Consider the following 22786-nt stretch of genomic DNA (forward strand, 5'->3'; position numbering starts at 1 on the left):
TCACTGGTTTTCTAAACTGTTTTCCTCATAACACCATCCTTAAAACCGTTCATAGTACTTTTATAGAATATGTAGAATAATTGAAATACCTGAAATACTTATCAGATGACAGGTGACTTTTGTGCAAGGGTGGAACCCTGAAGTAGACATGTATTTAAACAGTATAGTATTAATGCTTTTGAAATAAATTTAGCAAATTGTGTTTTTCCAGATTAATTATGCACTAATTTTAAATCTATCTCTGTTACTCATAATTTAAATTTTTTAAATATAAAAAACTTTTGCTCTGGCAAACAGTAGTTACCTCATAATATACATTTTCTAAAGCTATTTCAGAGAGGAGTAATATAGGACAGTGTTAGAGTTTATTTTGAACTCACAGCCTAGGTGCTCAGAGGCTCCAGTCTTGCCTGCTGCACCAATGACCCCTTTCTGCTTTATTAAAATCTATTAGACCTGCAACTAATGATGTTTTCAGAGTAATAATCCAGAACTAGGGACTGCTTTATATGGGTGGAGCACAGTAATGGGAAGACGAGTGTGCAGAAGGGAGAAAATGACAATGGTGGAACATGGAAGGGAGCAGGTTAGTCAGTCTTTGAGGAAATACTTGTCAGATGACAGGTGACTTTTGTAAAAGAGTGGAACCCTGAGTTTGGTTAAGGGCTATACTGGTGGAGGGAGAGGCCACCATAAAGCTCACATTCACAGGAAAATGTACCCAGGACAGACATGCTAATTTGTGATGGAGAAAGTGTGTCAGATCATTGGGTCATTTAGCGTTTGGGAAGTAATCAGATGAATTAATAACCAATTCCAAGATATATGTCAATGGAACAAGATTTTGGCAGCAAACTTTCGCTCATCCAAATAATAGCAGGTGATGTCTATCTGTGGTAAATATTGTAGAAAATGATCTGTACAAAATTGCATTGTTCCTAATTTTCAAATTGAAGTTTTTCACAAAAAATGTAATTGCTGTTTGTTCCACATATCCTTGCATGTTGTTTCAAATGTCTGAGTTTTGCATTTTATAAGATATAGGCACAAGAATATAGGCACTTTGTACCACAAGCTGGCAATTAAAGACAGTGAGCCGTGCGAGAGGCTGGTTCATAGTGTCTCATGAATTTTCTAGACTGATTGCATTCAGTATGTTTCAATTTATTATTGCTCTGCTAAAACTTTTAGTGAAACTATTAGGCAAATAAATGCTTTTCTGTTACTATGCTTTCTTGATTGCAAAACTGTAACTGAAGAAATGCCGGAAAACATGTTTGTGTGATTAATCAGTACTTTTTTCATGGCCACATTTCAACATTTTCTAATATCTTCTGCAACACTTACCAATTCCTGTTCCACTATTTTATTCACATGTTATTATTTTATTCACCTGTGGCACCTGAAGCACAGAGCATCGTGCAGTTCACGACGAGCACAGTATGCTGAATAGAAAACTATGAACATTGAATCTTTTCATTCTGTCAAATTAAATTAGATTTTAATGATGTGCCATGTTAATTAAAGATTCTACAATAAAATCCATGTTGTATCCATTTCACACTAAATGTATTTCCAGGATACAGGAACACTGAGACCCGGAATTGTATGAGCTGTTGATGAAAAGTCTTACAGTGAATATTTGATTCATTTTATCTTTATCTCATGTTTTTACAGAACCTAACTTGTGAGTAAATTGGGGGATTAAGATGTTGGCAGCAGTGTATTATTAAGCTTTTATTGATTGTGAAAAGGTGGGGGGTGTGGTGGCGCAGTGGGTTGGACCAGGTCCTGCTCTCCAGTGGGTCTGGGGTTCGGGTCCTGCTTGGGGTGCTTTGCGATGGACTGGCGTCCCGTCCTGGGTGTGTCCCCTCCCCCTCCGGCCCTACGCCCTGAGTTGCTGGGTTAGGCTCCAGTTCCCCGCGACCCCATATGGGACAAGCGGTTCAGAAAGTGTGTGTGATTGTGAAAAGAATAAAAAATAACTGGAGCAAATAAATGTCCATACCTAACCTGTGTCAAAATTATCTCCAGTAAAGGAATTTATATGTGCATTGTTTGTATTATAAACAAAGCCACCATAAATGACCTGAATTATTTTATTACGGTAACTGTTTTTACTATTTTAATAAAAATAAAATATATTATTGAAATCCCCAAAATTAGCATTAATATCATGTTTTTCCAAACATTCTTGTTTTAATAAACTGGGATTAGATTAAATCTCGCTACACTTCACTCACATTATATTGAAAGTGACCCAAAGGTTCAAAAGATAATACAATTCAAGGAATGAAGTCTTTGCAAGCATCATTGTGAAAATCATTTATCATTTATTCCTTCATATAAACCTCATTTGTATTTCTGCATCAGGTTAATCAGATTACAAGGAACCATAGTTTACATACTATATGCTATGTACAGTATATCAGATTAATATGAAATAGTATAGTTGTTTTCTGAAGTAGGTGTGTCAAGTAGATGTCTAGATATAAGAGACAACAGGTCTTAGTGGAGTTTGTCACAATTCATTTCTGTCCGTGAAAATAGCATGAGCATGAACAGTGCCACAACAGTATTTCCTTGATATTTATCTTGACAGATAAGATAGTATTTGCTCATCTGACATGTACATTATGTAAAGTGCTAACAAGTCATTGATCACTTGTGAAAAAAAAGAGCTGTTTTACTTTCTACTTTTATTATTTTTATTTTAATTACTTTTAGTAGATGAATGGTTTTGCTATTATTTGATATATTGGCTGTTTTTACATGATTAGTTAAACATTGTTTAGAAAAAAAATGTGTATTTTATTTGAAGAAAAAAATATTTTTTCACAGTTCACCCATGCCACTACATTACGAATGTAAACAAATTAGATAATTAAAGTTGTTAAATCACTTTAATATCTTTGACTGCAACTTCTGAAGTCAAGGCTTAATACACACCTTTACCACACCCAAATTATTTTCGACGGACAGTTATCTCTGGTAATGCCATTTTGCACATCCTTTGAAAGGGATATTTTTGCCCTTACCACAAAATGTTAAACATTGTTGCCGGTAAACAATGGGTTTTACTGTTGTCAAAGTAGAGCCCATTGTCAGAAGACCCATTTAACTATATGATGTAGCAGCATCATAAACAAATTAAACCACTGATCATTCATAGGAACACAAAACTTTAGTTAGGAATTTTATATGCTACTAATAATTTATTGCTGTATTGCTACTCCTTACTAACAGCCTTTAAAAATTTATCAAATTATGAAATATTCCCTTTTATGAATTTCTTTAAATGTGTAGAGAAACATCAATCTTGAGAGATTGTAAAATGCAGTTCTAAATTTTTAGAATGCCATTCAGACAGACTTGTTTAAACTTTAAAGACCTTTTGGTTTGCTGAGACTTTGTTGAAAGGAGGATGAATCTCGTGTTAAGTCTGCAACATCAAAAATACAAATTAAATAATCTCCCATATTTTTTGTCCAGTTGCCTAATTTACATAGAAAATGCAGTATGTGCACCTACAAATTATATAAATGCATTTGTCATATGTATTTTAGTAATGACAAATACAGTAGGAATCCTTTGAATTCCCTAAGATAGTTTACAGTCACGAGTTGTGCTGTAGCATATTGGATCAGCTGCGAAAGTTTTATCTTAGAAAATGGAAGACAGATAATATTGATGTCTTTTTGAAAACAACAAGAATTACCTTTTAATTTACAGCAGCCTGCAAACAAAAAATACAGCAAGATTGCTGCCTGGTGAATAAAATGAATTAAAAGAATACATAATGCAAATAAACAGCCATGTGTAGCACCTCAAAAAGTAATAGCAATAATAATAATAATAATAATAATAATAATAGTCAGCAAAAACCTCAGTGGTAAAAAAGGAAATATGAAGTGGGATTTTGACAGAACACAAAATTCATGAGGGATGAGGTTCCTGCTTCATTTATGTATAAAATTTGTAATTTATGGGAAAACTTTTTGTCAGCCATCGCCATGGGGAAGTATAAGAAATGATGATTCAAAGGAGATTTAAAAATATAATAGCTGAATATACAAAGAGAAAAACACATGAACAGCATATTCAACCAGGAAAACTGTGTACACAATATATTTATAAAGAAGCTGAAGTACATATTTTCACTTGTATTTAATAAAGAAATATGTTCCAGTGGGGGTGTGGTGGCACAGCAGGTTTGGCTGGGCCCTGCTCTGTGGTAGGTTTGCGGTTCAAGTCCTGCTGGGGGTGCTTAGCAATGGACTGGCACCCTGTCTGTGTTGCTGGATTAGGCTCCAGTTTGCTGCAACCCCACTTGGGACAAGTGCTTGTAGACATTGTGTGATATATTCCAGTTCAACTGTCAGTAAGACAGAAATATGTTGCAAGGGTGCATATATCTTCGATGGAAACATTTTAGGTACATATCAGATTGCTCAAAAGCTTACCTGAGTATAATTTACTTTGAAAGTCACACTGATTTATTTCAAATCCTGTATCTAGTAATTTCTTCATTATTAGCAGGGATTATCAGAAAAGTAACCAGTACAGCAGGTTAATTAGGTTTTCACCTCTGAAGACCAAATCAAAATCTTCACTGAGGACAAAATGTTTGGTACCATGAAAAATGATAAAAACAAACCGAAGAAGATTCTTCCAAAACAATATTAACTATTGTAATTATACCCATCATTAGGTGTGCATTGTAAATTTCAATTATTAATTACTGGCAATAGTCAGAGAACAGAGATTAATGGTGACACTTTGATGCTTTTATAGTTTGTTATATTTCAGTTAACAAAAAGGCTAAAAATTGAGTGAAGCTTGTGCTTATTTATGTACCTTGCTAACTTTCAGTTAACATTTCAAATTGAGTGCAATGGACTGGAATTCTATCTAGGGTGTGCCCTGACAAGCCTAATGCTCTGTGAATAGGCTCCAGAACACCATAACTCTGACTAGGACAAGTGGTTAGTGTAAGTGAAATGCAAAAAAAAAAAAAAAAAATTCAGTGATACTTTGTTTCATTTGATCATTTGCAAGATGTTTTTACTTTACTCTAATTTCACATTGACATTTTTTTTGTACATACTCATTTAGTTACTCATGCAGAACTGAGATTGAAGAACCTACTGAAGTGAGATTCAAACAGCAAATGTATAATCATAGCAAGATAATCGCAGCAAATAGTAGTGAAGAAATTAAAGTAGCAGGAGATAAGGAAAAAATGTGAAATGTGAAATAAACAGAATACGACATCTACCTTAAAAGATGTGAGAGATTCACCAGTTCCAGAGCAGAGACAATGCTTGCTCAATGACTTCACACCTAAAATTGTTGGTCCTTTACTTTTCAGAGTGGGACAACCAAAGGTGGAGGATTGTAGTGCACAAGTTTGAGGTGTAGGGAGTGTTCAGGTCCTTTAATTTTTGGAATTCTGGTTCTTTAACCTTCTTGCAGACCATAACCAGAGTCTTGACTTTGATACGGGTGGCCACAGGATGCCGGAGTAGCCAAAGCATGGAAAAACTTTTGCAGGTAAAAGAAACTCTTGGAACAGCATTATGGATGACTTCAAGCGGAATTAGTGGAAAGGCTGGAAGACCACACTGACAGCATTTGCAGGAGGTCAGGTGAGGTATCACCATAGCCTAAAAAAGCAAATATATGTAATAGAGTGTGGTATGAAGTCCTTGTCATAAATGTTGTAGTTGATTTATTGTTACTCCTCCAAGCTCTTGACTAACAAAAATATTAAATATTATATTTCTATATAAGGGGGTGCGGTGGCGCAGTGGGTTGGACCGCAGTCCTGCTCTCCGGTGGGTCTGGGGTTCAAGTCTCGCTTGGGGTGCCTTGCGGCGGACTGGCGTCCCGTCCTGGGTGTGTCCCCTTCCCCCTCCGGCCTTACGCCCTGTGTTGCCGGGTAGGCTCTGGTTCCCCGTGACCCCGTAAGGGACAAGCGGTTCAGAAAATGTGTGTGTGTGTGTGTATTTCTATATAATATATCTCATATTTATATACATAGAGAGCAAGCTGTCTGAATACTTATACCAGTGTTATATTTCTGAATTTTTGGGTGTGTTGAATTTTGTACAATCTGACTCTGTTAGTGCAGAGTTTGTGCTCTCCCCATGTTCCACTGTGGGGATTCCTGTCTCCTTGAACAGTCCAAAGACCTATTTTAGCTGAACTGGTGACTAAACCCCTATGAGTATGTGTGATTGCATTTTGATGGAGTGGCATCCTATCCTAAGTGTACCCTGCTTCATGTCTTATGACTCCAGGATAGGCTCTGGATCATCATGACGTGGCATGGGAGGAACAGTTTTTAACAATGGATGAATCAGAAAAAGCATACTTATAAGTGCTATATACACACACACACACACACACACACACACACACACACACACACACACACACACACACACACACACACACACACACACACACACACACACACATTTTCGAAACCGCTTGTCCCATACGGGGTCACGGGGAACCGGAGCCAACCCGGTAACACAGGGCGTAAGGCCAGAGGGGGAGGGGACACACCCAGGACGGGACGCCAGTCCGTCGCAAGGCGCCCCAACCGGGACTTGAACCCCAGACCCACCCAAGAGCAGGACTGTGGTCCAACCCACTGCGCCACCGCACCCCCCATAAGTGCTATAGTAACCTTTAATTGTTTTCTTAGGAGCCATTTCTCACTTGCCTCTTTTTACTGCTTTCTTACCACCTACAGCTCTCTGTGAAGGCAATGTGTGACAAATCTGCACATTATCACCTCAAACTTACTAAAGCCCAAAAATATGATAATAAAGGAAACCTTTTAAAATGTTGCCCCAGAAACCTGTAGATACATTGTTTGTATCACCTCTGTTGCTTACCAATGACTCATATTCTTCAGTCAGTCAGTCAGCTACGACAGGACATTTATTCACAAATGAAACGATGCCGTTTTTAACTGGATTTTTTATCGAGTCAAGTTGTTTTCTTGTCTTTATGCTCTTTCGCTTGCAGAGAACATTACACTTTCTTGACTGGAAAAAGTAAATCTGGGAGGCCCTCTGCTCCTTGAATGCTTCAAAATTAATGTTTGATGATGAGCTTTTCTCAAGTGATAATTAAGTGGATAAGCTCTGAAGGTTTTATGTTGATCAATCACTATTGTAAATGTTGCTCCTAAATATGTATATTTATTTGTAGATTTATTATTTAAAAAAAAAAAAAAAACTGGCTACAATGTATAATTTTTGCATCACCATACAAAAGGTAAACAAATAGCAGCAAGAGGAGGAATACTGGTTATATATACAGGCATTCATCGACTTATAAACTTTCTTTATCCAAAATTTCAGTGTAACGGCTTATGGCCTTTGATATCCAGCTTTCGATTTATGAAATGAAAGATTGGTATGACAAAATTTATCCAAAACTGTACAAAAGAAAAAAAGAAAGTTGTGCATTGCGGAAGTGAAGTAGTGTAGTAACGTACTGTAGCTGGTGTGTCTGCACACAGACGTCTCCATCTGCAAGTGTGATCGGAATATGAGTGTTTTAAGAGAGCGGGGCATTATGGTACGTGTATGAAATTCCACAGGAGTGTCTCTAGGCTATATTCGGTGTATTATTTCACTCAATGATTGCAGAGATCACAAACTAAGTAACAAGAAATGTTTACCTGGTGGTTTTTTGGGTATGTATGCACATTTTGGCAACAGTGTGGGGTTTTAGAAAGTTCCTCACAATAAACACAACATGCTCAATGGGTCCCTACTTGACTTATTGCTCATCTTGCAGAGAAATGATCAATTAAAAAATAAAGTGGGACTTCAATGCTGGAGTTTTCAGAAGAGACAAAAAGTTGCCCTGGGACTTCTGGGCTCATTGTGGAAGCAGAACAGTAAAGGTAAAAGATGTTATGTACTTCTCATCAAGAATCAAAAAGACACTTTTTTCAAAATGACATACGTCTTAAGAAATCAATAGTTTTTTGAGATACATTTCACTTTGAAGAAAAGTGTCTTCTAAATAAACAAATTTAAAAAATGTAAATGCAAATATATGTGCTTTATATTCTCCTAAAATCATGGATTGTTAGTTAGTTTGGTATTTTACAGTGTTATAGTCCGTCCGTCCAAACCGCTCACCCCATACGGGGCACGGGGAACCGGAGTCTAGCCCGGCACACAGGGCACAAGGCTAGAGGGGGAGGGGACACACCCAGGATGGGACGCCAGTCCGTCACAAGGCACCCCAAGTGGGACCTGAACCCCAGACCCACTGAAGAGCAGGACCCAGACCAACCCAACAGTGTTATAGTGATATGTGGGAAAATATGTTTGGTGTTTTCAGAAGGGCTGGGAATGCATTATTATTTAATTCATTTAAAGTACAGGCAAAGACTTTTGGTATCCAAAATTCCGATATCCACGCTGTTGTCAGAAATGGATTAATTTAATCAATTTAGGGACTTACAATGTTAATCTTAAGTTAAACCCATTTATACAGCTGGGTAATTGTACTGGAGCAATTTAAGAGTAAGTACTTTGTTCAAGGGTACTACTGTATAACTGGAAGTAAGAGTCAAACCTGTAGTCTTTGGGTCTAAAGGTAGTAGCTCTAACCACTATACTACCAGCTGTCCCTAACAGATCAAAAGCAAAGAACAAAGAATGATTAAATAAACATACACACATCTCAACATTTATTGTATAAATAACATTGCATTCTGTGGTAATGAACTTGTTACAGCTCCTTGGCTGAAGGTCTCAGTTCATTGGTGAAATTAATTCTTTACATTATTGCACCAGAAATGTGAAAGTTTTTATTACAATTGTTTTTTTTTTCTTTTCTATTTTAACACATGATCCTTCAATTCAAACAAATTACATGAGAAAAAGAAATAACTTTGTTTTTTATTTGTTTTTTGGCTAAAGGTTATGTATGCTGGAACCATAGTGTATTGCACTTTGGAATGAAGTATATGAGACATATTTCAAAGGGTGAGTGGAATGGTGTGTAATCAGTACATGAAATAGGGAAGAACTGATTATCATCTAATTAAATGTGTGGAGTAGAAGAGGATAGTAATTAAAGATTGTATTGGTAACTATGCTGTGATAACCCAACAGTTGGTTCTTGAAAAGTACATATTAAGTATTTTTAAAATACATGAATATAGTTTTCAAAATACATTTTTGTATACACTTATCAGCCAAAACATTAAAATCGCCTGCCTAATATTATGTAGGTCTCGACTGTGCCAGCAGAACAGCTCTGACCCATCTCTGCATGAACTCACAAGACCTCTGAAGGTGTCTTGACCTTAGTAAGACTCTACCAAGATGTTGGCAGCAGATTCTTTAAGTCCTATAAGTTGTGAGGTGTGGCCTCCATGGATCGGACTTGTTTTTCTAGCACATCTCGATCAGATTAAGATCTGGGATTGAACCAGACAGGCTAGCCTTCGCTCCTCAGTGAGCCTTGGGTGCCCATGACCCTGTTGCCGGTTCATTGGTTGTCTTCCCTTGGATCACTTTTGTGAAGTACTAACTACTGCATACCAGGAACACCCCACAAGGCCTCCTGTTTTGGTGATGCTCTGACCCAGTGGTCTAGTCATCACAATTTGACCTTTGTCAAAGTTGCTCAGATCTTTACGCTTACCCATTTTTCCTGCTTCCAGCACATCAAATTCAAGAACTGACTGTTCACTTGCTACCTAATATGTATCCCACCCCTTCACAGGTGCCACTGTAACGATATAATCAATGTTATTCACTTTACCTGTCAGTGGTTTTAATGTTGTGGCTGATCGGTGTATTTAGACTGCAGTGTATTCTGCAGTCTATCAAGAAACAAAACCGACATCTGAAATCTCAGTTATACCTTATATTTAATTATTTCCAACCATTTTTAGCAAACACATTAACAGTGCAGACATCTGAGGGGGAAAAAGTACTTTTAACATGTGTGTTACATAATACCTGAATGTATGCATTTAATGTCCAGTTTAACTTAGAAACAGACTATTGTACATGTACAAAATTGTACATAACCCACTTCCTTCTACCTTGATCAGCTACACTATCAGTATTCAATGCAATGTATTCATGTTCTATCAAAATGATATAAATTAACTTTGCTTGAGCCAGAGGTTGGTGATAGTCCTCGTTGTTCAACGTAACCATCCATAACACAGAAATACCTTGCTCAATCAGAACTCTATCTCAAGGTTTTTTATATGAAGCTGATAGCTTTATTGACACTTTAATCTTTCTCTAATATGAAATGACCTTGTTGCCATATTCTGACAAAAAAATTATGTTCGCATTTTTGAGAAGGGTTTTAAGTTTCATTACGAAGGGTTGTGAATTTGTAAAGCTTTCAATTTATGTACATACCAATGGAATTTACTCAAATGACATTTCAAACCTTTTATAGGGTCAGCATAAACAATGTTTTAGCACTATTCCCAGTAATTTTCTATACTTGATTTTTTCCAGTTTTTTAAAAGTGAAGGCTATAGTTCCGGGGGTTGTTAATTGCTATCAAAGTTCAGAGTTTAGCCAGACTTTGCAATCTAAAGAATAAACGCAGCCTAATTTCTCAAGTCAGACCAAATAATTAGGAAAAATAGTAAGCATTTGAGAAAAGATCTCACTTTTATTATTGTCAAACAGTGTTGAAATTTACATTATTATTATTCTTTACGTGATGGGGCTTTTTATTGTTTACAAATAATGGAATAACATACAGAGGCTGGAATAAATTCTTATATCTTAATTTGAATCTACTCTCGATTTTGAAATGTTCACGTGTCTAGATCAGATGAAATATGCAAGGGAGGAATAAAAGCTTTAAAAATGCCTTTAAAGTAATCATGTTGAGTGTCTCGTACCCATTTTTCTGTCAACATTTTATGTAGATTAAATTAAAAGGAATAACATCAAATTTGTGAACAGCATGGTAAGCTTGACATTCCCCTCAATGAATACTGAATTAAAATTATTTTGGCAATTTCAAACTCGGCCTTGTTTTGAAGTACAAGATCTATGAGATAGGTTGAAAAAAGAAAAAAAAAAACACTGTTAACAAGTGGAAAAGGTGAGTTGACCTTTGTAATTTTTTTTTTTTTCCATTTCCAACTTTTTGTTCATCGTACAGTGAATGAAGTGTAAGAAGAATAAACACATTTAATAACATATGTGCAACTTTTACACAATAGTCTCTTCAAACTTTTAATTAAAATGTCTTATATTTATGGTTGCCTTGAATTTTATTTTACACTAGCAATACAACAAAATATATATATATATTTTTCCCATTATCCTTAACAACACTGTAATGTACAAATGAGAAAATATAAGGCCTGGGGCATGATTGCTAGTGGTTTTAAGGTCCAATCTTCACCTAGGAGTGACTCCTTTCTAGAATCCAGGACTTTTATATTCCTAAATATAGAAATAAGAAAAACAATCACATGGTTCCTTCCAGTCCTAGCCCTGGAGCTTGATTTGTATATAATACAAAACAGGCTTTAAGAAGAATAATGTTTAAGTGTATGTACAACCTTTGTCTAGAAACTGCTGATTTGGAATGGATTTTTCTTTTCTAAACTTTTTACTTAACAGCAGCAGCACATTTAAATACATAGTTGGCCTGTCTTTGTTTATTGTTATTTATTTCAGCTTGTTATATACAGAGTCTGTTCAGCTTCATTGCAATTCCAAACCCAACTCAAAGCATCCTCCATGCACTGCTGTTGGAAAGAGCATGAAGGCAAAGTCAAGGTCAGAAGAACACCATGATGTTTTGGAAAATCTTCCAATGCCACTAATGTCCCCTCTTTCAGGAAGTTTGGTTGGCAGGGGAATCTCAGTGATTTTAAAGACTTGTTACCAACTGCATCTGTCCTTCCCTCACTTCTCCCTCGGGGATGCTTTCTTCTTTATTAATAGGAATGATATACCCATCACTATTGCCTCTGCTAATCTGGTAGTAAGCCTGAAGTTGATGTCCATCTCCTAGATTAGGCATGCTCTTGTAATACGCATCCTCATTTTCACTCCTTTTAGAAGGAGAGAGGTCCTCATCAGCATCAGGACTACTCTCAGGGTAGGGAGAGTCTCTTAAGTTTGGCATACTAGTGTACAGGGAGTCTCTGTTGGGGGACTGAAGATTGTCCTCTGTCTCAGTTGTGAGCTGAGACATGTAGCTGTCTATACCCTCTGTCTTCACTTTCTTCTGAGGGTGGTACAGAAGTGAGTGAGTCCGTTGGGGGATCAGTGGGGCCTCCAGTTCCTTGTGATGCAGCTCCAGAACACGGTTGTCGCTATGCACCAAAGATGAGGCATCAGCTACGATAGCATCATCATCACTGCTACTACCTCCCACAGCAACTTTGGTTGAAGTTCTCTCCATGTTCTGGCTCTTGCTGCAAGCCCTGAGGTTGTTGTGCACAAGCTCGGAGATAATCATTTTCTCAAATGCTGCATCATCCAGGCTGAGTCCACAGTCCACAACTTGAACCCTTTCACCATAGTCCCCATTACGAAGAGAGTAACTGTTGTTGAAATTACCATTTAGCGGTAGAGTATCCATTGCATTTACTTCCCTGGCATTGTTCAGTGAATTTCCTGCAATGAGAGAACATGTGACGGGAGTTACATTAGTTTACCCTCATGTGTTCTAAAAAAAATAGCATGTTTCAAATGATAATGACAAGTTTAATGCTGTTTAGGACATGCTTTAGAATTTTTACTGGAAAATAAAACATGCCTGAACATTATCTAAGAAACAGTGAGAATGTTCTTTTTGTCCATATACAGTAAAACCCCAATTTAATGCACCCTGATTTACCCCGAATTCAGATATAACGTGATAGGTCACTGGACCCTTTTTTGCTCTTTCCAGAATGCGAGAAACTACATTAAAAAGTTCAAAAGCTGGCAAAGTTTACAAACTTAGCAAACCGTCTTACAGCACGAGTGAGTTAGAAATGCTGACATGCCTCTTAGCCTCTGCTGGCTGAAGACCCAGGATGTGGGCCACATAAAAATCCTCCAGTCCAGAAGCAATCTAGATTTCACTTGCAGCCAGCAACATGCTATGTTAAAGTAAGGAACACATGATCGCTTTTTTAAAAAATAAACTGTAAATGATGATTGCTGATACGCCACCGTAGTTAGTGTTTAAACATTACAGTACATGTATTCTTGAATGCTTTGTTATCGAACTAACTCTAAGTAGAATGAGACTGAAACGAATTTTTACAACTTGAGGGAATGTAAATGTGGTTTTAAGCCAAAAGTATTTTTGTTAAGTAAAAAGATTTAATAAAAATCAATGTGTGTTTTAATTTCTACTGTAACAACAACCATTAATTTGCAGAATTCTTTAATTCAAAGGTAATTTATTGGCCAGGGGGGTGCAGTGGCGCAATGGGTTGGGCCACAGTCCTGCTCTCCAGTGGGTTTGGGGTTCGAGTCTCGCTTGGGGTGCCTTGCGACGGATTGGCGTCCCGTCCTGGGTGCGTCCCCTCCCCCTCCGGCCTTATGCCCTGTGTTGCCGGGTTGGCTCCGGTTCCCCGCGACCCCATATGGGACGAGCGGTTCAGAAAGTAATAAAAAGGGTGAAATGGATCGAAAAATGGGTGGATTTAGGATGTTCAGTCAACATTTGGTCGGTTTTAACGCTGACTTTCTTGAACCCCAATTCACCATGACCCCACTTTTTCCCACAATGACATTTTATGGGCCCTAGCGATTGCATTATAATGGGGTTTCACTGTACAACACAATCCCCCACCCCAAAAAAAAATTGTCCTGAACAACATTAAAATGTTAAACACATACAAACATCATATACACATATAGATAAATGTACAAATGTGTGGCCATGGTAGCAACTTCTTACCACATCATCTCCTTTTTGTGATTAAAAACATGAACATATACAAAAATGACAAAAATGTTCAACAGGGACATTTTATCTTTCTCACTACAGAGGCCCACAAGCACCATTCAACATCACAACAGACAGCAGGTGGAATGACTCACTTTGGACAACTCACATCATGTCTGTCTGCTCAGGCTATCTGGCCTAAGAGTAGCTGATGTACAAAAGAAAGTAAAATGATTTATTGTAACATGATGAATAATCACTGAAGGAACCAAAAAAAAAAAAAAAAAAAAAAAAAAAAAAAACTTAATTCAGAGCAAGGGTTCAGCAAATTAAATTAGCAAGTCATCACAGCTTTTTCAAATTATAGGCCCCTTATTGATTGATTATCCTTAAGAGAGTGTGTTTGTGTCTGCTTATACAATTTCTTTCTGGCAGCTACTGCTCATGGCTTGAAAAGGTCAGAGTTATCCTACAGCCCTGCAGCTTGCATCAGTCACAGTGACAGTTCCAAATGTATCCGCAGTTATTAGAAGTGTGGCTCATAAAAACCTTTGCCTGGGAGGTCAAATGCAGCAATGTTAAGATTCCTATAACTGCAAGATGCAGAAGAGCCAAAAGATTACTATTAGTGAAGGAGAAGACATAAGGAAAAGCACAGTTATGGTCACAGCAGCTCAAGCAGAACATGACATGAGATGAAGTTAAACTCCTGTCAGAGATGTGAATGAAAGACTGAAAAATAGATTTTTTTCCATGGTGACATACTGTAGTAAAGAGGAAGCCCTATTTTTACATAAAATGTAAGTTCATTAAGTTTGAGACAAATATTGAGGAGAAGAAAAACACAAGTTAAAAAAAAGGGGGGGGGGGGGGGGGACTCCAAAAGCTGTATTAGTGGTAGTTTTTATGTATTCCTACTGAACAATGAATAAACAATAAGTAATAGTAATCAAAAGATGATTTCTGGAGAGAGGGGAACTTAAATGATGCGACTGAATTGAAACTCTGAACTATGTGACTGCTGCATTCTGGAGGACAGGTTTGAATTCTGAGACTTCTTAGATTCACCTAAACTATCTAATCAAAATGCTTTTTATTGCCATAATATGTGTATTTATGATTACTGCTGCTGTTTGCAAATGTATGTAATCAGTGAAATCAGTACAGTATGCTGTATAGCCACAGGAGTTTTTTGATACTGTAATTACATTTCCACCTCGGTTATGTTATGTCACAACTACAGGCAGTCCCCGAATTACGAACGAGTTCCATGTCTTCAGTCTGTCTTTAAGTCGGATTTTGACACAAGTCGGAACAGTTAGGTATGGTGGGTATCTAACATCAGTTTGTCAAATGTCTTAGTACATAATATATTGTATACCCTTCTATGCATGATAAACATTAATGAAACACTTCCGGATAGACTAAAACATCTTTAATATAACAATACAATAATAATAATACAATGTAATGATGTCATGTTAATAATAATAATAATAAGAAGAAAAAAAATAGCTACAGTATTTATAATAGAGAGACGTAGAAAGAGATAATAATAAATGTTACTACTGTCGTGATGAACAGAGGACACCAAGGAGGCTAGACCCAAGTGCAGGACTGTTATTTCAGAATCAAAGGAGTAGACGTGCTCTTGTGAAAGGAGTGGGGTGGTGTAGCGGGTTTGGCCGGGGCCTGCTCTGTGGTGAGTCTGGGGTTTGAGTCCTGCTTGAGGTGCCTTGTGGCAGACTGGTCTCGTCTGAGGTGTGTATCCTACCACTCCACCCTTGCGCCCTGTGTTCCTGGGTTATGCTTCGGTTCACCATGACAGTGATTGTAGACACTGCATGTGTGTTCTTGTGGTCAGGGATGGGCGAATGGTTGATTGATCGGTGAACTGAACAGAGGCAAAGCTCCAAAATTGTGGTCAAGGGAGTAGGCAAGTGGTTGTTATTAAAGAGACATGCAACGGGATTGGGTAACGATGAGGGACAGGAGTTGGAAGAGCAAAGCGAGGTGGGTTTGAGAACGCAGAAGGGGGGTCGTGTCGAGTGAGATTCCCCAAGTGGGAAGAAGTGTCTTTTGTAGTGACTGCTCTCTCAGAGAGAGAGAGAGAGAGAGAGAGAGAGAGAGAGAGAGAGGGGGGGGAGAGAGAGAGATAGAGAGAGCATGTGTGCATGCATAACATTAAAGAAAGTGTTTTGTGTGCTTTTCCAGTGTTTGTTGGCATTTCACCTTTCGCTTTATTATTTCCACTTTAGTTTCAATCATGATCATTTCCGTTTTCTTTGATGCATCACTATCACTTGCATCACCTTTACAGTTTGCTGCCATGGAGGATAAAAACAAAAAAAAAAAAAAATAAAGTCAAATACAGTAACACACGAGACACTTAACAGGAAGAGAAGGAAGTCTTTGTCCTACCTCGGGCTTACGTGCCCGGCCCACGAGCTGACGAACCGCTGTAGACGAGCAAAATTTTGATGTGTGTTGCAAAGTAGCGACCGTTGGTCATAACAAACCACTATACATACTGTAACTTTAATTTTTAATAGAACAGCCTTAATTATGAAGTTTTCATTTGGTTGTTACGTAAGGGTGACAAAAAAAAAAAAAAAATCAACTTCCGGTCAGTAAGGGGGTGGTTCGTAATTTACAGGTTGTATGTAAGTCGGACGTTCGTAACTCGGGGACTGCCTGTATGTTAATGGAATAACACACAATTTCAACAGGATATTAAACTAGTAAAATTGCATGTGTCAGAACTTCTGGAACAATGTTGAGGAACTTTTCATATAATTCACAACTTACTTGCAATAAAACTCATTTTAAAATACATACACATGCACTGAGGATCTTCATCTCACAAGTACAATTAGGACAGTGTAACTCAATTTGTTAATAAATCCGATTTCACCACTAATTCAGAGTAAATAAAATTTAGTAAAACAGATGCACATACTATTTATTCTGGTTCTGTAAAAACCCAAGATGAAGTTATTATTAAAAGAGAATAATTATTTCATATTTTAAGTTCAAATAATTGAAGTTATTTAAAATTACTTAAAAAAAGTGTCCACAACCTCCAAATCAAAACATGGGCATTATTTTTCCAATTTTTGCCACTTTCAGCTTACTTGATTATCTACACAAACAGACGATTAATAATACAGACGTCCCTTATTTATATGTGGTTAGGTTCAAACTCCTTGTAAATGCCAGTTGTTTATGGATTTGTGTCATAAACATGTGCAGTGTTCCTACCTTGTTATTGATAATATACTATACTATTTTAGTGTTTACTGACAACGAATGGCTGGACACAGAAAGGCAGGTAAATTTTTTTCTGCAAAGAAAATTGCCTTGTTTGTTTGTCCGGTTGACCATTTAATGATTCATTCAATTTTTTAAATCTTATTTGGCTCATAACCCAAAATAGGAAGAATTTGTGTACCATGTAAATTCAAACTTTGCAGTCACAGAATGCACTTTAGCTATTTTTTTGTGAACCACTTGCCCCAATGAGTACATGTTAATGACCTGAGGTAAACCACTGATTGTGCCGGAGGTTTGTTTTTAGTAATCATGCTGAAAAAAATTTACATTTGATAGGCAAAGTTAAGTTTTACTCCCATACTTGTCTCTCTGTAGGTCACTAGAGGGAAGCATAAGGAGAAGGCAAAAAAAAAGAAAAAAAAAGTGTTAAATATATTTACACTTTAGACAATGGTATAAACACCCCAATTTCAAAGAATTTTTTAAAAACAAATATACCACAGCATTAACCATTTGGGAAAACGTGGTTGTTTGTACACTGTACAACTGAGGAACATATGATTTCTAAAGAAAAACAGACCACTTTTATAATTTTCAAGAAAAATTAGTGATCTGCTCATTATGTAAATTTACATAAAATAATGCATTTTTCAAACTTCACAATACAGTACTTTCCCCATTCAATGATTACAGACAGTAAAACAGAACAGATTTACTAGTATATCTTATGGCATACACTTCTGAAGGTTTTTTTTTTTTTTTATTTTACTGGGAAAAAATTAGGAATCAGATGTGCTTGACATTTCATGGTGATTTGTAGCAAAAAATTCAGGAGTTGGAATGCAATACTACACTTACTAATCCCTGCCTAACAGAAGTAAGAAGGACTTAGATACAAAGACGCCATTCTGAAGTGGCAAGTGAGCACACCTGGAGAGTTAAACACTGGAGCCGTGGGACTGTTACATACAACCGTTTCAGCAAGTAAGGTGTTATATGGGTTGTTAGTGCCTTGTGGTCGAAGAAGAGGATTTGTTAGTAGATAATTGCCCGTCATCCCTGAAGCAGTGAGACAGAAAAAGAAAGGTAAGTTCTATTAGCACAATGGTTCCTTGCATAAAACTGGCCTTCACATGACTATGGTACGTAAGTGAACAAACAAAAGCCGGATATCCATTTAAATTCTGCAAATGGTCTGTCATTGCACTTTAACAAGAAAAGAGAACGGGTTGTGATTTTATAAGTGGAAAGGGGTTCGGAAAACAGTGTGGGTTTAAACTTTTACAGTAAATAAGTAAATTATATGTTATGATTACATTTATCTGATGCTTTTCTCCAAAGCAACTTACAATGTTAAGGTCACAATTATTTACCCATTTATACAGCAGGGTAATTTTTACTAGAGCAATTTCTGATACCTAAATTGTACTACACCTCAAGCTGTAGTAACCTTGAACAAGTGTGTAGCTCAAACCCACAATCTTTGGGTCCAGTGCAGCAGGTCTAACCACTATGCTACAAGCTGACCATGATTAAGTATAAGAAGTCGAGAAATATGCAAAGCTAATGTAATAGAAGGTATATTTATCTGTAAGGACCATCCCCCCAATTGTTTGGTAATGAATACATTAACACAAACATTATTTCCAACTCAAGTTTATGAAGCCTTTTTAAAGTCTAAGTCCATTACCCATTTCTCTTAAAAGGATCAAACTTCAGACTAGGGGAAATGACAACTGAAGAGTATGTGCTGTTTTTTTTCAGTTTGTATATGCTGCAGCTAAATCAAAGACTTCTTCTGTACAAGAGTGTGCTTTAACAAAAAGCCAAAATATAAGGAGAATGGGCCATGTCAACTGATGTCCCAGTCTCACTGTACTCAAAATTTCTTGGTGGTGATTGTTAAAAGGTATGTTCCTTAAGATCTTTATGTGTATTCATGCTTCATTTTTCCTCCCATTAAGCTTGGTTTATCCTTCATCTTAAAGACTCAAGACATGAAAAAAGCATGCAGTTGTATGTGTGCAGTATTCAAAGTTGTGTGTGGCATTTTACTACTACTACTACTGCTACTACCAGTACCACCAATAGCAGTAGTAGTAGTAATAATAATAATAATAATAATAATAATAATAATAATAATAATAATAATAATAATAACAACAACTACAGACCAACCTTGGTTAAGGGTAGACGTGCTGTTGATGTCACCTGAGATAAAGGAAGACTCAGACTGCTTCCTTACAGTGTCATTCCACATTCTTCTGATACGACTCTGTACATTGAGTATAAAAAAGCCTTTATGAACCTTCATGGCTTGTGCTGAATATGGTCCATGAGTTTAAGATCTGTTTTGTGATAAGTTTATTTTGGCAGAGCTTCATCATGTTCAGCATTTATTATACAGTATTACAAAAATGTGAAACTAATACACTAAGCAATTAGTGCTTGGTAACAAGATTAATTTATACAAAGTCTTCAACACATTTTAGGAAATATATCCCCATTCATATTTTAACTGAAAAGGGTAAAAATGGCTATTCAAAAAGTCCCACGTTATTATTTCAAGAAAAGCTGCCAATATATTTACGTGAATTGTTAAATATGGCAAAGGATTTTGCTACAACATGTATCTGTATGACTTATAGAACAGAATGATTAGTCAAAATCTTTTCAATTAAAGCAGAACGAAAAAAAAAAAAAACATTAAAGGTGTTAAAACTTACTCAAAGAAAATTAACCTGCTTTGGTGGTAAATAATTAGTAATAAAATAATTAATAAAAGTCAGCTTTTTAGAAGTTTTACCTGGGTGCCAGAGGAGTAGCGAGCAGTAGTCCTCGTGGCTGATGTCTTTGCTGAACTGTGGGAGTTCTCTGTTGGCAATCCGCCACAGCAATAATTGTGGCGAAAGCATTTGGTGTACTCTTTACGAACCTGGTTGGGTAAATAATGGAAGGGGGATTAGAACCTTTATAGTTTCAAAATTTAGGTTGCAACTATGCTTGGAGTGTAAACTGAAGCTTTGTAGGATTTCTAAAAAATGAGCTGCCTTAGTTGGCTCCCTGATGATTAACTGACAACTAAGGCTGAGTAAATTAAAAGAAAAAAAAAAAGGAAAGTCATATTCATTGCCCTTCCTGGATCGGGGCCTTGGCGTGGTGGAAGGGCTTGCGTGATCTAGGGATCCCCAGAGCTATGTCGTCCGGAGCACTATGCTCCTGGTAGGGTCTCCCAAGGCGAACAGGTCTGGAGTGAAGATCCAGACTAACATGATCCAAAAACCTCCATGGAAAAAGTAAATAGAAAATCGTTTACCCTGCCCAGAATAGGTTCACTGGGACCTACCCCTGGAGCCAGGCCTGGGAGTAGTGTTCCTAGGTGAGTGCCTGGTGGCTGGGCAGCCCATGTAGCCCGGCTGGGCTCAGCCCGAAAAGGCATCATGGAGGGGGCATGTGGGCCCACCACCTGCAAGGTCCAGCATGGGGGTTGGGTGCAATGTATACCTGACGGTGGGAGGGGGCGGGGTGGCGCATGGCGTCGCAGCCCCTCTCGACAGAAACTGGCTCTTGGTATGTGGAATGTCACCTCACTTGGGGGGAAGGAGCCGGAAGTGGTGCGGGAGGTTGAGAAATACCAACTAGATATGGTTAGGCTCACTTCCACTCAGTGTTGGCTCTGGAACCAAACTTCTCGATAAGGGGTGGTCCCTCTCCTACTCAGGAGTTGCATGAGGTGAGAGGCACCGGGCGGGTGTGGGGAAACTCACAATTCCCCGGCTGGCTGCCATACAGTTGGAGTCTGCCCCAGTGGACGAGAAGGTCGCCTCAATGCAACTTAGGGTTGCAGAGAGGAAAACTTTGATTGTTGAGTTTGCTTATCCACCAAACAGCAGTTCAGAGTATTCGGCCTTCTTGGAGAAGGTGGGTGGGGTTCTGGACAGGGCCCCACCTACAGACTCCATAGTTCTGCTGGGGGACTTCAACGCTAACGTTGGCAATGACTGGGAAATCTGGTGGGGGGTGATTGGGAAGAACGGCTTGCCCAATCTGAACCCAAATGGTGAAATGTTATTGGACTTCTGTGTCAGCCATGGTTTGTCCATAACAAACACCATGTTCAAACACAAGGATGCTCATAAGTGTACTTGGTACCAGAACTCCTTGGGCCAAAGGTCAATGATCGACTTTGTAGTCATTTCATCTGACTTGAGGCCACATGTTCTAGACACTCGGGTGAAGACAGGTGCTGAGCTGTCAACCGATCACCATCTGGTGGTGAGTTGGATCAGATGGCGGGGAAAACTGATGGACAGACCCGGTAGGCCCAGACGTTTAATGAGGGTGTGCTGGGAACGACTGTCGGAGGACCTTGTCCGGAATGATTTTACTTGCACCTCCGGGAGAGCTTTTCCCATGTCCTGGAGGAGGTAGGGGACATGGAGTCTGAATGGACCCTGTTCAAAACCTCCATTATAGAAGCAGCCATGCACAGCTGTGGCCAAAAGCTTGTTGGTGCCAGCCAGGGCGGAAACCCAAGAACCCGCTGGTGGACACTGGTGGTGAGGGAAGCAGTCAAGCTGAAGAAAGAGGCCTTTAGGGCCTGGTTGGTTCTGGGGACTCCTGACTCAACAGACAGGTACTGTCAGGCGAAAAAGGCAACAGCAGCTACAGCTGCAGAAGCAAAATCCCGGGCATGGGAGGAATTTTGAGAAGTCATGGAAAATGACTATCGGTCGGCTTCAAAGAGGTTCTGGAGAACCATCCGGCAGCTCAGAAGGGGTCGGAGGAGTTTCGCTCAGGATGTGTTTAGCAGGAGTGGAGAAACTCTGACCTCTGATGAGGACGCTGAAGAATTCTTAAACCCGAATGATATGCCTCCCTTACAGGAGTCAGGGCCAGAGGCTTTCGGGCTGTCAGAGTTCATTTCCCTGGTGGAAGTCACTGAGGTAGTTGGTAAGCTCCACAGTGGCAAAGCACCAGGGGTGGATGAGAGCCGCCCGGAAATGCTTAAGGCGCTGGATGTTGCAGGGCTGTCATGGTTGACACGCCTCTGCAATGTTGCATGGACCTTGGGACAGTGCCCTTGGATTGGCAAACTGGGGTGGTGATCTCTGTCTTTTAAGAAAGGGGACCGGAGAGTGTGTGCCAACTATCGGGGCATCACACTTCTCAGCCTCCCTGGGAAAATCTATGCCGGGGTGCTGGAGAGGAGGCTCCGGCCAATAGTTGAACCTCAGATTGAAGAGGAACAATGGGGATTCCTCCCTGGCCATGGAACAGTGGACCAGCTTTTTACCCTCTCACAGATAATTGAAGGGGCATGGGAATTTTCTAATCCAGTCTAGATGTGTTTTGTGGACTTGGAGAAGGCCTATGACCATGTTCCCTGGGAAATTTTGTGGGAGGTGCTTCGGGAGAATGGGGTACCGGGCCCACTACTGCGGGCCATTCGGTCCTTGTACGTACAAAGCGAAAGCTGTGTCTGCATACTCGGCATTAAGTCAAGCCTGTTCAGTCTGGGTGTTGGACTCCGCCAAGGTTGTGTCTTGTCTCCACTCCTGTTTGTGGTTTTCATGGACAGGAT

General features: G+C 38.6%; 1 protein-coding gene across 16 annotated transcripts in view; it reads right to left on the reverse strand.

Moving 5' to 3' along the window:
- Positions 1 to 11295: 11295 nt before the first annotated feature.
- adgrl2a (adhesion G protein-coupled receptor L2a) overlaps positions 11296 to 22786 on the reverse strand; it is a 99702-nt gene continuing 88211 nt past the window's right edge. For 9 of the 16 annotated variants that reach the window (XM_029254878.1, XM_029254876.1, XM_029254872.1 and 6 more), the window contains 5 exons: positions 20009 to 20137; positions 19381 to 19477; positions 18133 to 18261; positions 17564 to 17581; positions 11296 to 12662 (listed from right to left, as the gene is read on the reverse strand). In XM_029254878.1, coding sequence (XP_029110711.1) covers positions 11911 to 12662; positions 17564 to 17581; positions 18133 to 18261; positions 19381 to 19477; positions 20009 to 20137 — 1125 coding nt within the window. In that variant the 3' untranslated portion in view covers positions 11296 to 11910. The remainder of the gene's footprint in view (positions 12663 to 17563; positions 17582 to 18132; positions 18262 to 19380; positions 19478 to 20008; positions 20138 to 22786) is intronic. The other 7 variants (XM_029254886.1, XM_029254883.1, XM_029254884.1 and 4 more) reach the window with 1 other exon arrangement.

This window comes from Scleropages formosus, chromosome 9, assembly GCF_900964775.1.
Source record: "Scleropages formosus chromosome 9, fSclFor1.1, whole genome shotgun sequence".
NCBI classification, from domain to species: domain Eukaryota; kingdom Metazoa; phylum Chordata; class Actinopteri; order Osteoglossiformes; family Osteoglossidae; genus Scleropages; species Scleropages formosus.